Source organism: Triturus cristatus, chromosome 10 (assembly GCF_964204655.1).
Source record: "Triturus cristatus chromosome 10, aTriCri1.1, whole genome shotgun sequence".
Lineage (NCBI taxonomy): Eukaryota > Metazoa > Chordata > Amphibia > Caudata > Salamandridae > Triturus > Triturus cristatus.
In genome coordinates this window covers 135,658,419-135,672,286 of record NC_140593.1, presented here as the reverse complement: position 1 = coordinate 135,672,286, position 13,868 = coordinate 135,658,419, and the positions used below count along the sequence as shown (strand labels likewise).

Sequence of the window (13,868 nt, the reverse complement as noted above, 5' to 3'; positions counted from 1 at the left end):
GATCTTAGTTTGGCTCATTAGTACCACATCATCCGCGTAGGAAAGATGCGAAAGTCTCAGTTCGCCAAGCTTTGGTGGGTGGGAATTAGTGCAATCTAGCCTTGGAGAGAGGTCAGATAAAAATAAATTAAAACATAAAGAAGCAATCAGTTCAGTTCAGTTCATAAACTTTATTCGACAGTTAAAAAACGTCATAAAAGTACATAGATAAAAACATACATGCGACATTACACAGGAGAAATACATATCATCATGGGTTGTTTACAGGGCATACAGAAGTCAGCAGTAAAAAACCAGAGAAAATAGCTAAAAAACCATACTTTTTCTTGCAGCAACAGATTTCAGAATAAAAGTTGCTATATAAAAACACAAATCCGGGCTAGCAAGTGAAAATAACAATTTCATGGCATTTGGGGTAGAAGACACAGAATGTTTTTTAAAAAACGGTTTCAAGTAAACAATACGTAGGGCTTTGTAAAGGGGGCAGATTAACATAAAATGAAGGGTACTTTGCTTGGTTAATTCATCACATGGACAGACAGATGTTGTATAGTGATTCATTATAGGAAAGGCCACAAGATTGTGGACAATACCAAGCCTAAGTCTGGATAGGACGAATTGGTGAGATTGCCTGTAGATTATTTGGAGATAGAGAGGCAAACCAGGACCCTCGTTTGCATTGGAGGAATAGAAAGCATGAGTTGAGTAATTACTTGTGTCTGCTTTCCGTTTAACGAATTTTACCCTCAAAAATTCCTCTTTCACTTCCTTTTTGGATAAAGTGGTTACAATCTCGGGATCTTTGCGTACATCCAAATCAAAGATGTCTCTAAAAGTAGTGAACACATACTTTATCCATGGTATATTCTTGAAATTATCCAAAGACAGACAATCTTGGATAATACTCTTTGTGAAGCCTGTTTCGTCCTTCAGCCAAATAGACCTCCATACCAGGAGGGGTCTCAATTCAATCAGATCGGCTATATGGTCCAACCTTAATTCCTCGTGGACCAGGTAATTAGATGCCGATGAGGGTAAACAAAGTAGCCGTTTCAAAAATAAATTTTCCAGAATTTGTAAGTCTTTGTTACACCCGTGCCCCCATACCCCTGAACCATAAAGTGCTATTGATGAACATCTGTGTCTATAAATATTTAGCATTGCTGGGATCCGTCGGCTTCCCAATTTGTTGGCAAATCGGAAGACACCTAGTGTAGCCTTCTCCAACCTGGCTTTTATATTAATGTGTTCAGGTGTCCATGAGCCCCGACTGTTAAGAGTAATGCCCAGATAACAGAAGTTATCTACAACCTCAATTCTGTTATCTTTAAAATAGAAAGACTTAAGGTGATTCACCTTTTTGCCACAGACCATGATGAATGTTTTAGAATTGTTAATTTTAAGTTTCTTACCCTGGATAAAGTCATAAAAACAGTTCATTAGCCGCTGTAGGCCGATTGGGGTTCTAGATAATAAAACGGTGTCGTCCGCATATAACAACACTGGGATTGGAAGGCCACCTGCTTGTGGTGCGTCAGCTTGGACCTGTTTTAGTTCTTGTTCCATAGAATTAATAAAAAGGGAGAAAAGCAAGGGGGCCAATACGCACCCCTGCCTAATGCCTGATTTTACCATAATCTTTCTCGTACACTCTCCTGCTGGTCCATATCGTATCTGAGTAGTGAGGTTAGAATACAACCTAGCTAAGAAATGGATAATGGCTGAGGGAGCTCCCATATCGAGAAGGGTTGTCCACAACAGGGAGTGGTTCACCAGGTCGAAGGCACTAGAGAGGTCCGCAAAGCAAAGAAATAAGGAACCCGATTTGGCCTTAGTATATTTTCCTATTAAAAGGTTGAGGTTAATGCACTGGTCAATGGTCCCCAAACCCTTTCTGAAGCCATATTGTGATTGTGCCAGGATATTATTATTAGTCACCCACTCCTCCAGGCGTAATAGTAGTACGCGGCTCATAATTTTAAGGGAGGAATCTAAAAGGGAGATGGGACGGTAATTTTTGGCCTCTCCTCTATCTCCCTTCTTATAAATCGGGATAATAACGGATTCACTCCAGGTTGCCGGGGTGGAGAGATCATTGGCAGCATTAAAGACCTGGGTCAATAGGGGGCTCCAAAGGGCCAGATCGTGTTTGTAAAGATCTATAGGGACCCCGTCAGGTCCCGGGGCTTTACCTCCTTTACTAGAATTAATCGCTGTGACTACTTCTCGGATGGTGATTCCCAAAGTCTGCGGGGTCGGCTGGGGATTCATACAAATTTTATCATAAGACTCCTCGGGGGGGTCAAATATTCCTGAAAAATATCGGACCCAGCTATCTTCGCTTACTAATGCGGTAAGTACTGGGAAATCTTCTTTCTGGAGGAATGGGGCATTAATCGTACTCCAGAACAATTTACAATCCCGGAGAGCTGCTGCACAATCCAGATTGTCCCAGGCTTGTTCCCGGAGTTCGTTTTTCCTGCGTTTAAGTTCAGTGTTATAGTTGGACCGCAAGGATTTAATCGCTTCCCTGTCTCTAGGATGGTTGGATAGTGCTTGCTTCAGGGTTTTTAGCGCTGACGTACAGGCTTGGTCGAACCAGCCAACCTTATCCCGTCTAGAAATCAACTTATTATTAGTAAAAATTCTATTAATAATAGTGCCTAAATCCTCAAAATCCGCTATAATACCCTTAGAGAGGGCATTGACTTCCAGACAGCGAAATATCTGCCTGGAACCACCTGCCACAACTGCACTATGTAGTTTTTCTGATTTTTCTGTGCACCACTTTATCCGGGTTCCATTAGGCCTAATTGGGACAATATTGTCGACAACCCTGCCTGTAGGCGTAATTCTGGGGCCCCAGATAAGAGTAGACATAGTTAGGGCATTATGATCACTCAGGCAATAGTCCTTAATTATTGGCACAGTGCAAAATGGCATCAAAAGGGTTGAAATCAATACATGGTCAATAACCGACTCATTATCCCTCCCTTTAAACGTGGGAACAGTGTTGCCCTCTTTATCAAGAGCTGGTTGGTGGATAACTAGATCAAGTTTTAACAGAAGACCATTAAGGGAAGTCCCATATGGGGTGTGTTGAAAATGTGCTAAATACTCCCCCGAATCCCCATCGAACCCACAAACTGAAGTTTGAGAGTGCGGGCACGTTCTGATATTGAAATCCCCTCCCCAAATGATGTCGTAAACTGTGTGGGAATTATTACAGATTCTGTTTAGGGAGGCTTCCAGTTCGTCCACAACCAGGGTGCTGGTCGGATCAAATGTGTTATTGTAATGATTGATCAGTAAAGTGTTCCTACCCTTTTTGGATTGTAATTCCAGGATTTGTGAATGTGTGCCAACAGTAGAATATGAGCCTACAGTTATCGGGAGATCGACTGATATGAGGACAAGCAGACCCCCTTTAGCCCTCCCCATAGCAGATTCCTTGGCAACACAGTTATAGGAAACAAAACCATCAAAATGAATGTCTAAAGTGGACCATGTTTCCTGTAAACATAGAATATCAAACCCAAGGATAAGTTCCCTCCACCCTAGAGCCGAAGCTCTCTGTCGCCAGCCAGCTATATTCCAGCTCATCATAGAATACCCTTGATCCCTTGGGGTTGATATCTCTTCCAAGGGAGTAATCATTGTACGTCCGCTATCAGCAATAACCTCATCGTGTGGTAAAAGGTGGACTTCAGTAGGTTTGTCAAAAGTTAAGGGGGTCAGATCAAGTAGATCAGAAGTTATTTTGCCAACCGTTACTGGTAAGATATAATCCTCCCCAGTAACCCCGCTATCGACCGGATTAGTCACGGTGGGTAGGGGGGGAACAGTGGTGAAAGCACTGGATAGTCAGTCGACTCCCTCTAGCCCATCGAGACAACTATATCGATTATAATCCCAGAAGGTGTTCTGCGGGGTTGGAAATGGGGGCAATCTGGGGTATCTTGGGCGAAAAGGTCTTCCCCTACGTTCAACCCTTGTCCATTCATCGCTTACATCATAGTACAGGGGGTTAATGGGTGGGGGGAAGAAAAAGGAGACAGGGAGAGTCTGTATAGTGGAATCTAATGATCTATTAACGCCCGCACATATGTAAGACACAGTACGTGGGTCTCTAAAACTAACAGTGATACAGTCTCCCTTAATGGATTTAGGGGTTTTACCAATCCATGGTACCCTCCTCACCATGATGACTTCATTGTGCAGATGTGCCGGTAATGGTCGATTCCAGTTAAGCCATTTTATGACTTGGTTTTTAAGGGAGCTATAGGTTTCGGTTTCACCCTTGTCTAATGGAGGTGCTCCTGCCAGAATTACCATGAACCGGTTGGCCTCCGGTGGTAGGTCGGGCCGTCTAATTTTTGGAGTTTTGAGGTCTTCAGGTGGGGGCCCTTGGGTATCAATAGGCAAAAGAGCGGGTGGGATATGCGAACCTGGGGGGGGGACTTGGATATTCTGGGGGGCAACTAGGCTAACAGAACTAGGAACTTGGGGAACATGTTGGATGCTTGTGGCCATTGAAACGGGAATTGGGGGCACAGTAGTAGAAGGGATAATTTGGGGGGCAGGCATGCTAGGAGGGAGACCAGAACTATTAGGCTTGGGGGAGTTAGCTAAAAGTAAAGCGGTTGATTTCTCTATATTAGACATTCTAAAATCAAGCCTATCTAGTTTGGCCTCTAAGGGAGAAATAAAAGATTTTAGTAGGGTTGCAATTTTATCCATGGAGATATCGTTACTGGGTAAACTCCCTCCACCTTCGGAATTCAGCAATGCCGATACTCCGTCTATTCTAGCTGTTTTGGATGCCCTCCCGTTATTTTTACCTTTTTTGTAATGCTGTCTCTTCCGTTTCTTAATAGCCCCTTCTTTTCCCCCCTGAGTTGAAAGAAGGGGAGAATTTCCATCAATTACAGAGGAAAGGGAAACATTTGCACAATCAGAGACATGGCTAAAATCAGCAATGACGGTGGAGGAATTAGATATAACAACAGAGTCAATACTAAGCTGGGGGGCAGAATCGGGTAGTAAAGGATGAGCATCCACCACAGGCAAGCAGTCAGTAGGTCTTTCAGGAGTTTTGGCATTAGCAAAAGGACCCATACTGGAACGTTTAAGAGACATTAGTTCCTTGGACAAACGTTTCTCCAGTGTAACAATTTCTTTGTCAATAATATTGTTAGCCCTAATGAGAAACTTCTCCATACCTCCTGCGGCAGATTGTGATCCTCCAGCCAACCGGGATTTGCTCCTGGTTTCGCGTGATACACAGGGAATCAGGCAGCAGGAGGATTAAGGGGGGTAGCCCGGTCCGGTCACTACCGGTCACGAACGGGCACAAACGGGCCCTGCTCTTGGCCCGGTCTTCGCCCCGAGCTTCACCCCGCGCGCGTCCCGCTAGCGCGTAAGGGTGTAGTATATTAAATAGGGGGAGGAGTCGGAGGAGGAGCTGGCGGGAAGAGGCCACAGGTGCTGCGGTGAATTCCGCGCTGTGCACAGTGGTCCTCGCAGTCCCGCCAGCGATTAGGGCACACACAGCAGCTCCCGTAGCGCAGCCAGAGTCCGCAGGCAGCAAGGCTCGAGTCCCCCAACACTCCAACCAACACGGGCAACAGAATCCTCTGGTTTCAGCAACGAGCGGCACCCGCGAAGCGGGGGCCGCGAGTCTTAAGAGGAGGCGGTGCAGCTTTCCGGGAGGAGCTGGCGGGAAGAGGCCACAGGTGCTGCGGTGAATTCCGCGCTGTGCACAGTGGTCCTCGCAGTCCCGCCAGCGATTAGGGCACACACAGCAGCTCCCGTAGCGCAGCCAGAGTCCGCAGGCAGCAAGGCTCGAGTCCCCCAACACTCCAACCAACACGGGCAACAGAATCCTCTGGTTTCAGCAACGAGCAATCTTTTTACCTTCTAAATTCTGTTCCTTGATATTTTTCTAGCAACAATATTTTTGAGATGATATTTATGCAAAAATATATTTTTGATTCAATACTTGTTATTTATCAATTGGATAATTCATTCATCCAATCTTCTTAATAGGCAGTGTTTGCCCACTTTCTCTAGCAAATCCTCCATTATTTCTGTTTGCACTTATAGCTTTATTAGAGGGAGTTGAGAGTCAAGACTAGATTAATCATCAATTCATTGTGGCAAATAAATACAGTTGAATGTGGGCTAGTAATAGAGACACACCAACAATGTCATTTGTCAGATGCAATGGGCCTCATCTGTTATGATAAAAGGTTAAAAATAAATGTAACAGGGCTGAATTATGTCTAGGGCAAACACATACGGAAGCCAATAGGCCTTTAAGGATGGATTTTTATTACACTATGTTGAGGCCTGTACATAGGTATTTTGTTACGCTAAATCTCACTGATCACTGTAGTGGACAAGGGTTTGGATGTTGGTTATCCCTTCTGACAAACCCTGAGGGTAGAAGATTTGCATTGTAATAATCCATTTTAGGCCTTATTCGGAGGATACTAATTGTTTCACCTGACCGAACTTTGTGTATATTTGTAATTTTATGACTTGTCATATGTCTTTGTTGGAGAGGCCAGGGCTCCCCAGATTTAACTATATTATATGTTAAAGAGCAGCCATGATGTGTCTTTTGTGGGTGGGCAGAAGTTACTAAATTATAATACTACAGAGGTTTAATTGTGGGAAATTGATAACTTTACTATTTCTTAAAATTTCGAAGTTAATAACTTTTCCCAGTTAAGCTCCTGACTAAATTTGCACCTATTTGTGGGAAAATTCATCCAAAAAATCTTCTTGCAAAATCAGAGGAAAAAAGCTTCTCCAACATCCGTGACCATTATCACATGACGCTCACACTTCCAATATAGACTCTTCCAATCAAGCATATTAAATAGGATTACTTGACATCATACTAGGGCTCTACAGCACTTCGGGGACACACCAGTGGCAATACAATGTCTGTGAGTCCAAGCCCAACCCAAGATTTTCCAATCCAGTGCCCCAACAGATGTTTGGAATAAGCACAAGATGTACCATGGCTTTGGTGCTCAGGCAGTGGAGGGTTTTCTGGAATGCATAGGGATGCTTCCTAGACCCTGATTTCATTTTCAAAGAGAAGCCTGGGACACAGGATGAAGGTGAGATGCTCTCAAGAGTGTATCTTTAGGGGGCTGTGGGCTATAACATCCTTTCAAGATGGGCAGTCTCAGGGTGTTGGGTGGCTCCTTTGCCTTGGGATCATCAGTGTTGGCATACATGAAGATGTCCTGAAGTTAGGCGGTCTTCCCCCAGTCCAGCCATCTCTCTCCCAACACACTCCACTAGGGAGGTAGAGCAGAAGCCAGTTAATGCATAGTGAGACTTGGTGTATCCACCCTGGTGTATATTATGCATCCTGGTGTTTATTTGATTACAGTGACAAAATAAGTGCATTTACTATGATGAGAGAGAGAGAGCAGTAGATGTTCTGAGTCTTCTCTGTTCAGCAGCATTTCTGTTTCACGAAAATGGTGGAAGATGACTGAGCAAAATGGACAGAAGTGAATCCCCCCACGCATTTTTAGGTTTTATTACGGGGAATAAGAATTTCAGTTTTTAGTGTTTATTTTTGGTGTTTTTCAAAGAAGTGTTTTCAGTTGTATCCTAACCTTTGGATATTAGTGTTCAGCCCTGCCTAGTTTCCCAGATCCGTGCATTACTATTTGCTCAGTCCAATTTTCTTTGCATTTTGGGACTTGTAGTCTTGTTTGTATCATTGTAAGACGAGGACTACAAGTGTCAGAAAACAAAGGCAAAAAATAGGCTGGTCCAGTTTGTTACACATGGGCCTGGAAACCTGCAAACAGGTATGAGTGTGACCATGTTTATACAGCTTCCCCACATACACACACAAAAGATGCACAAGAATGTGTTCTGCATGAGTTTCCAAAACATGCTCCTTTAATTGCTGTGCATATTGTGACATGCATAATTTATTTAAAAGAGAAATACTATGGAATGTGTAGTGGTCTCCACCATGGAAGTCAATTCACCAAAATGCCAGGAGTAGCAACGAGACATCTCACGCCATTTGACCTTCACTTTGACTCACACACATGGTTACACATACTAACACATTCACACGCTCTCATGCACATAAACATACTCTGACCCGCAAACATGCATACAATATACATTTAACAGCATTTTTACTTACCTTAGCTTCCAGATTGTGTCATATTCCTGCTAATAGACTTCATTTTTTATTACACTAATAGTAAATAAGATTATTCACTATTTCTATCATTTAATAAAATGACAGAAACCAGACAAGTAGAGCTCCAACCAGAGTCCATAAGGAAGAGCTGCCCCTGTGTTCCAGACACTGATTTTGCCATCTCTGAGGCCAGGGGTAGCAAAAGCAGTGCCAGGGCTAGCAAGGAGCAAGACAGGGTCGACCCCTAGATGGCGTCCATGGTCTCCACGTGTATGAAATGGGCCTACAGGAAACTGCTAAGCACAGTCTTCCTGTCTTTTGACCTAGTCCTTTTATCTCACTCGATCAAATTGGGAAACTCACACTGACGCCTCTCTCTCACACACGCTCAGTGACTCTTACACTTTCACTGGACTCTGTCTGGTTTGCCAGACTATTAAGGGCCTTATTTTTAAGGCCTCTGCGCCACCCGAAAGTCACTTTTAATGACATTCCAGCAGCGCACATTTCAGTGCCATATCTACAAGGCCACGTAAAGCCACCCTGCATGACTTTTCATGGCCTGGTAGGTATGGCGTGAGGGAGGTGTAGGGGAGGTGCAACGAGGAGAAATAACTTTATTTCTCCTAGTTTTTTTCATCTTTGTATGTTTGCTGCATTCAGCAGTACACATAGAAGGAGGAAATTTCCTTCATTGATTGTTTTTGCGCAGGAAAGTTTACTTTCCTGCACAAATACAATCATTCCCACAACACAGACACCCTTGCACCATACCTGCTCTTTTCTTTTGCCGTAGGGCAGCGCAGCGCAGCAGGAAGGCTTGCAGCGCTACCCTATGGTAACATATTGTAAATGAGGCCCCAAGAGTACAAGAATTGGTTATGGTGAAATATTGTTTAGGAAACCAATACCTGGACACAATTGGATGCCATTCGCCTAATCTCATTTATAATATTATGAATTTTTCAGGGTGGTCAACCCTGTCCACATGGTGGTATTGTGTGGAACTTGTATATATCTTGCCGACATATGATTAATTTGTACCCCTGCCTTCTTTAACTGCTGAACCCTGATTCTTGCAGCATGCTCCCTCCCACTTTTCTAGATGATTCCTATGCCTGCTTGGAAATGGTGCTGCTGTTATCTGCATATTCATAGTTGCCATGGAGCACACACAGGAAAGGGGGTACAATCTGCAGAAGATGTGCACCTACTTGGCAAGGCTAAGATGAACAAGTCATCTCCCCTCAGTGCAAGTATTTAATCCGAAGTAGGGTAAGTCCTTTTCTGCATGAAGCTACTTTAACAAACCAATTGATTGATGTATTTTGGTACCAAACTCTCATTAGGCAAGAATGGGGGTAGCTGGCCAAGTTCTGACTTGACAGAACTCTTAGGGGTGTTTGGTGACCGTGCCAGGAAATGTTTTAAGCTAATAATAATAATAATAAGGGATTTTTATAAAGCGCTTGGTTACGCTCAAAGCGTGTCCCCGCGCTAAGACAGATGGACTCCCAGGGACTCAGGCATTGAGACTGTGCAAGCTAACGTGTATATAGATATGTTTTTAACTTCCTCCTAAAGCCAAGTTCAGATGACTCAAGACGGAGGTCCAAAGGTAAGGCATTCCAGCTCTTAGCCGCCAGGTAGCGAAAAGATCTGCCTCCCATGCAAGCCCGCCTTATCCTCGGGACCTTTAAAAGGCGTCCGTGGGAGGAGCGAAGGGAGCGTGTTTGTTCATACCTGGTGATCAAGTTCTGGAGCGGTATTGGCGCTTTTCCAGTAAGGTTGCGGTGGCAGGTACAGAGGGCCTTAAACTCAACCCTGCTCCTCACTGGCAACCAGTGAAGAGTCCGAAGGGCGGTATTAGAGGCCACTCTTCTGGGAAATTTTAAAATGAGGCGAGCTGCCGCGTTCTGCAGCACCTGAAGGCGATTTAAGGCCTTGTTGGTTGCTCCCAGGTACAGCAAATTGCCATAATCCAGGCGTGATGTGACAAGGGCATGCACCAACGTTCTGCGGGCTGACGTGGGGAGGAGATCTAAAACCTTCCGTAAACTTTTCAGGACGCTGAAACAGACGCCCGCCACACATCCTATCTGCGGTCCAAAAGACAGGTCAGCATCCAACCAGACTCCAAGGTTCCGAACTTCCTGGCAGGGTGTTGGAGCCTCTCCCAAGCATGCAGGCCACCACGCCGACGACCAGACAGATGGGATCTCCCCCACTATGAGCACCTCAGTCTTGCTGCCATTTAGTTTAAGGCAGTTGGTGGACATCCAGGTGGCAAGGTCTTGCATGCAGACTCTGAAACTGTCCACCGCAAGACCGGGCGCTCGCGAGAGGGAGATAACCAGCTGCGTGTCGTCGACGTAGGACACGATGTACAGACCATGGCCCACAGCAATAAGGGCCACTGGGGAGACGTAAAGATTAAATAGGGTAGGGCTCAGGAACGATCCCTGGGGTATGCCCTGGTCCAATCCAATATCCCTGGAATAACACTCGCTCTGGCGGACCTGAAAGCTTCTCCCCGTCAGGAAGGACTGGATCCATGCGAGGGCAGCTCCAGTTATTTCGCCATTATTCAGACACCGTAGCAGGGTGGAATGAGCTACGGTGTCGAATGCTGCACTCAGGTCCAATAGGATGAGGGCCATAGTATGACCCTCATCCACCCCCTGGCGCAAGGTCTCCACAGCCATCAAAAGCGCTGATTCCGTTGAATGGCGGGGACGGAAACCAAACTGGGTATCATGTAGTAGGGCAGCCTCATCCACGAAATCCATCAGTTGCATATTTACCGTTTTTTCCACCACTTTAGCTAGATAGGGCAAGAGGGATATCGGCCGAAGGTTCTCTAATTTCTCAAAGCTGATGTTAGATTTCTTTCTAAGAGGTAGAACTACCGCCTGTTTCCAGGCTTTGGGCACGGTCTTGGTGCTAAAAGACACATCCAATAGGTGTCTTATATATGGTTCTAGCACCGATAGACTATCCACTAGCCGTTTCGGCGTGGTGGGATCCCTCGGGGAGCCTGATTTGACGGATAAACAGATTTTTAGTAGGTCCTCCGAGGGCGGGGTGACAAAGTTGGTCAATGTATGTCTGTCCCTACATTCCCTCGGGCTTTCCGCAAAATCGGTTCCAGCAATGGGATGACTGGGAAATGCCGAGTAGATATTTGCTATCTTTTCGGAAAAAAATTCCGCAATCCTATCACAGGATTCTACCGAACAGTCATCTGGAGCCATGGCTGGTTTCCCACTCGAGAGGGTTTTATAGAGCAAAAAGAGCTCCCTCGTTGAGTTGCCAGCTTCGCTAACTCTAGTGGTGTAATATGCTGCTTTAGACTTCCTGATGAGCCCGTGATAAATTCGCCTCTGTGTTAGGTAGGCCTCCCTAGTTTCCTTGGACGGAGCCCCCCGCCACTGTCTTTCGGTTCGCTTCAATGCAGTTTTCGTGACCCGTAGTTCATCACTGAACCACGGGGCAGTTTTTTTAAGGCGGCCACCCAATCTGGCATGCGAAAGTGGGGCTGTGCAGTCAAGTGCCTCATTGATACGCTTGCATAGATTGAAATTAGCAGTATCAGCATCGTCCCCCCCAGGGCTTCCCCCTTTGGTCAGTACCGCACTGAATTTATCCTGAGAGAAGGTGGCCCATCTCCGCCTGGGATGGTACAGTGTAGCTGGCTCCGGGGGTTTAACCCCAGAAATTCGTATGAAGAATTGATCCGACCAAGGGATGGGAATGGGGGTTCTAGCTTCTACTTCCCCCCAATTGGCGAATATAGGGTCCAGTAAGTGTCCCAACTGGTGAGTTGGACCAGTTACTATTTGATTTAATTGGAGGGCTCCCAATGCCTGGCAGAAGTCCCTACTAACATGTAGGTTAAGATCCCCCAGTACCAAATATTTGTCTGTGCATAACACAGCCTCCATTATGCCTTCCACCAGACTCTCCCCAAACCTGGCTATAGGGCCTGGGGGTCTATAAATTAGCATGCCCTTCAGCGTACAGCTCTCATTCACTTTGACCGTGAAGCTCCCTGTTTCACTGTCCAGGATAGAGGAGTGGTCTAATTGACAACGTAGATTTTTCTGTGCTATAATGGCAATGCCCCCTCCTCTACCGGTGAGTCTATCTTGCCTAAGCATAGTATAGCCCTCTAGAAGTGCCTCTAGGGCATCAGGGGTAGAGCCTTCATCTAGCCATGTCTCAGTAAGAAACACAAGATCCCATTGTTTCTCAATGAGTAGGTCGTAAAGATCTAATTTGTGTTTCCGCAGAGAACGTACGTTAAGTAGGCCACAATCCAGGATATAGTCTCTAGGGGCCGCATCCCTGCCAGGATCAAAAAAGAAGTGACAGTGTTCACAGCCAGTACTGTCTTCCACTCTCAATTTATGTAGACATGGGGTAGACATGCGAAGAGTCAGCAGTTCCTGCCTGCTCCATCGTATATGTCCCTCCCGTGGGACAAGAGGTATGGCCCTAGACCGCGTACGATCGCGGACGGGCGCAGACGGGCTTGCCTTAAGCGCGCCTTTGGTGCGCTGTCGGCGCGCCCGCTGCGCTCGTCCGCTGCGCGTCCGGGAGAGACACATGAGATAGTGTGAGGGGGTGTGGCCTAGCACCGAGGGGCGTGGCCTGAGCAGGAGGGCTTCCCCGGGATGTCTACGCAGGAGAATTACAGGCAGGACTGGTAGCAGAATGCAGCGGCAAGGTAGGAAGTAACAACACACACAAATATACAATTTTTAAAAATAAGTGCTCGTGGCTCCCGGCTTCCGCCTCAGGAGTTCAATCTGTCAACATATGTTTTCAGCTGGGGGTATTTCCACGGCATTAGATTGGGGTGATGCCCCGCTTAAAGAGAAATTCCCTATATAATGCAAATAATTCACTTGAATCTGCAGGATCTCCATAATCTGCTCAAGAATCTTGAGTGCTGGGTCTATCGAATTTTTGGCTGAAACTTCCAAATCACAAACATATGTGGCCCTTTTATGCAACCCCTGGACTGAATATGGATACCTTGAGGACATGGTCGGGCTAAAATGTGTTAGGAACCAGGTTGTCCTAGAATGTCTCTTGTCCCATTTCTTCATCTCATCTATGCGCTTAGATGCCCTGTGCATCCTGCGCTGGCCTTGTTTACAGTAGGTCGATGCCTGCTTAGTTACCAGCAATGCCCAGTTTAGGATTTGGCAGGAGTTGGAGGGGATTGGAACCAGGTAACCCGCTCCATAGGTACACAACCACCTTCACTTCTTCCGTCATGCTACGTCCCTCGCTCTACATCCCGCTGCTACATCACAGCCATTGCTTACTCGCCGAACTATGTCCCCATCAACAGTAAATCTTTTCTGCACTCCTCCGGATGCCAAACCACACACACCACCAACATGCAACCGTCCCCTCTCTCCGCCACTGGTAGATGGCTTCAACCAATATCCTCACTGTCCTAATCTCCACCTGTCCTTTCTTTTCCTGGCAGTCGCAGATTCTTTACTCCTTCATCAATGCTCTGCTTCTGTCTCCCTGTTGTTCATGGACCACTTTTATTGCCTCCCTCGTGTTCCAAATGCTGTGGCCCTTTCTAGTCCCAGATACTGATCTGCCTTCTGCTCCCCATCTTCATTTCACCAGTACGAGTGGTACAAAGTTAGTG

General features: G+C 45.9%; 1 protein-coding gene across 1 annotated transcript in view; it reads right to left on the bottom strand.

Annotated features, from left to right (window-relative positions):
• The window catches only part of LOC146789039 (uncharacterized), a 157,424-nt gene extending 143,947 nt beyond the window's left edge, over positions 1–13,477 (bottom strand). The window contains exons 1-3 of the mRNA XM_085631019.1: positions 13,381–13,477; positions 10,027–10,820; positions 4,842–4,893 (exon numbers count right to left, since the gene is read on the bottom strand). Coding sequence (XP_085487145.1) covers positions 4,842–4,893; positions 10,027–10,820; positions 13,381–13,477 — 943 coding nt within the window. The remainder of the gene's footprint in view (positions 1–4,841; positions 4,894–10,026; positions 10,821–13,380) is intronic.
• Positions 13,478–13,868: the final 391 nt, after the last annotated feature.